The 3,205-nt window shown below is 33.4% G+C and overlaps 1 protein-coding gene across 1 annotated transcript; it reads left to right on the plus strand.

The window, feature by feature from the left end:
• Positions 1–268: 268 nt before the first annotated feature.
• On the plus strand, positions 269–2,874 carry LOC118391692 (olfactory receptor 142-like). Its single transcript, XM_035783199.2, has 2 exons — positions 269–309; positions 1,720–2,874. Exon 2 carries the CDS (start codon positions 1,745–1,747, stop codon positions 2,687–2,689), a length of 945 nt encoding a protein of 314 aa, XP_035639092.1. The 5' UTR covers positions 269–309; positions 1,720–1,744; the 3' UTR covers positions 2,690–2,874.
• The last annotated feature ends 331 nt before the right edge of the window (positions 2,875–3,205 follow it).

The raw sequence follows: 3,205 nt of genomic DNA on the forward strand, positions 1-3,205 counted from the left end.
CCCACATCATTTGTTAATTTGTTTTGGAAAACCATTGTAATTGACATGGGCTGTCTAGGGACATGCAAATTACAGCTGGTGTACTGTGGGATGGTACTTGATGTCAGTAAAATGTGCAAGACAAATAGGTGACATCACCATGTTCTGACCTTATACTCCCATCATGCACATCACCATGTTGTTGTTTTTTACCTTGTGATTCCCATCATGTAGTCTACAAAAGCCGTGCGCAAAAATATCATAATGTTATACTTCTGGCAACCTGGAGAAGAGTGTTTGGCTTGGATAGATAGGGACTCTCAGAAACAGGTAAATCAGATTAACAATGATGTTTTATTTATTTATGAATATTCTGAATATCTGTTTGTTTTCTACTGAAATAGTTCATTTTAAAAGGCCTTCATTGGATGAATTTGTGTCGATGTATTCCACTTTTTATCTGTTTGATTTAGTTACGATCATTTCATTTTAATCAGTGGGGCTTCACTGGGGCCATTCAATTGTATTAAGAATTTTCTTTCCAGTTTCAACCCGAAACAGAACTTCCAGTTTTCACACTGATTAAGGAAATTTAAAGGGATTTTCAGTCTCATCATTGGTGTGCCGTAAAGACCACCTGACCTGATTTGACAGGAGATCAGATTTAAAGAGTTCATAAGCTCTTCAATTCAGGTCATACAACTGGTGGGGAGATACAAGTACAAAGGTGAATGATTTTAATGTTTCCCATGTTTAATTTCTGTATACAAAATTATGCTACAGGGTAGAAATTGCAAGAGCTGAATTTTTTAATATATTTACTCACACACTGTTTAATATTCACACAAAACAATGTAGATTTGTCTGCTAACTAATAGTACCATTTAGAGACCTATGCTGAATGTGACCTTGTCACAATTCTGCCTTATGACCCAAAGTCTGAAAAACCTCATATAACCCCAATAAGATAGTAACAGTATAGGAGTCAGTTGTAACTGTCTTTAATGGTGTACATGAAGGGTAATTCACCAGTGTTATGATTTGAAACTGATATTTGATGAAAATATATTAAATTGACATAAAATATTTTCATATGATCTTTTAGGCATGTATTGGCAATAAAATTAGTTGCCAAAATGTTATATTTTGTTTTAAATGTAAAAAATGTTTTTTTATTTGTTTGTTGACGTTAACAAGTGCAATTTGATATACATTTGTGAATGTGTCTATATACTATAAAACTTTATGTAAGGGGTAAATTCTAACACTACCTTACAATTTAACACAAGCATAGGAGCCTTTAGCCTCTAGTCATGAGAAAATACAACAATAATTATTATACTATTATTATACTTCTTACTATATCATAAAAATGATATATGTTTAACACATGATCTTTCACGGGTGAATAATACAAAAAGAAAGGTGACAAAAATCTCTATTTGTTTTTAGCCTCAAATGTTTTGTCAATAAAACCCCCCAAAATGTATGGATTAACAATAAAAATACAAATATGTTTAGGCATGAGAGATATAACCATGGATCATACTATTGAATAACAGTCGTTTCTAATTTGAGTTATTTGAGCCTGTTACAACTGACCTGTGAAACAATTGTCCCAGTCTCCCCTACTTATTACTTCACATATAGCATATCATAAAAACAAGACATTTATGGTGATGGAAAATTAGCTACATTTAGGACATTACCTCTAACATCTAAGCATTTATTTTCTTACAGTATTTGAAGAAATACATTTCAGGTGATGGAAAATTCATCAACAGTATCATCCATAATACTGTCTGCATACTTTGGAATGGAGGACCTTAAGTATTTGTACTTCAGCATTTTCCTTATTTTGTACATTGCAATTGTTGCTGAAAATGTCATTATAATTGGAGTAATCTACACTGAGAAAACATTGCATCAACCAATGTATTTCCTGGTGTGTAACTTGGCAGCAAATGGTCTCTATGGTAGCACTGCGTTGCTGCCAGCACTGTTGAAAAATGTCGCTTCCCACCCTAGTGAGGTATCTCTAGCCAGCTGTCGAACACAGATCTATTGTATACATACATATGCTATTGTTGAATTTACAATTTTAGGAGTGATGTCTTATGATAGGTATGTTGCTATATGCCATCCACTGCGGTATCATACCATCATGTCTCTGACAAAAGTGTATAAACTTGTAGCATTCACCTGGATTTACCCTTTGGTAGCATTTCTCATCTTTTTCATTATAACTCTTCAACTGAGATTTTGTGATAAAACTATAGATAAATTGTACTGCATCAATTACTCACTTATAAAGCTCTCCTGTACAAATACGTCTGTTGTGAACATAATAGGATTAATGTCTGTGGTTTTGTATAGTGTACCACAGTTAGTTATGATAATTTACTCATACGCACATGTCCTGAGAGTCTGTGCATTATCTTCCAAAGAATCCAAACTCAAAGCACTGCGAACTTGCACTCCACACCTGTTTGCTATTATCAACTACTTTGTGGGTTGCTACTTTGAAATATTGCAAAGCCGATTTGACACAAGCCATTTACCATACAGAACTCAAGTGTTTATGTCACTTTACTTTTTGATATTCCCTCCCATTCTTAATCCAGCAATCTATGGGTTAAGTATTCAAGCCATAAGAGTGAAGCTGTTGAGACTTTGTTATAATAAGAATAGGATATTGTCAATACAGTAGCCAAGGCTGTTGATTTGATTTCCATTGTACATGTTTCTCAATTTATCTATAATGTTTGTATTGTGTTGAAGTAATAGTATAGATTACACTGGTTGTACATATAACATAGATATTATATATCTAACAATCTATGAAATGTAATAAACTGTAGAACATCTTAATGCTGTTTTATAATAAAATACATAATCATGGAATTACATTTTTCTTTTGAAGGAGATGGCTCAAGGGTGATGTTGGAGTGTGTAAACACATGGTTGACAATCGATTTCCTTTTGCGTAAACTTAAGCCAATCCCAAACTCTAACCTTAATCTATTCGAGGCCTGAGAGGTTTTGCCCTCAAGGAAAAGCTGTGCCAGAGCTGCCCTTAAAAATGTTCATGAAAAAGCCTTTAGTTGATCATTTATATGCAATGTGTCTTTGGCATCATTAAACTGAAGACTGTAATTTTATCAAACCAATTCTCTAACTATTATTACGTGATTAAACTAATCATGTAAATGTTATCAACTAGGAA

This window comes from Oncorhynchus keta, chromosome 12 (assembly GCF_023373465.1).
Source record: "Oncorhynchus keta strain PuntledgeMale-10-30-2019 chromosome 12, Oket_V2, whole genome shotgun sequence".
Classification (NCBI taxonomy): domain Eukaryota; kingdom Metazoa; phylum Chordata; class Actinopteri; order Salmoniformes; family Salmonidae; genus Oncorhynchus; species Oncorhynchus keta.

Coding starts and splice junctions, on each gene's coding strand:
- LOC118391692 (XM_035783199.2), top strand. CDS start 1,745: ATGGAAAATTCATCAACAGTATCATCCATAATACTGTCTGCATACTTT.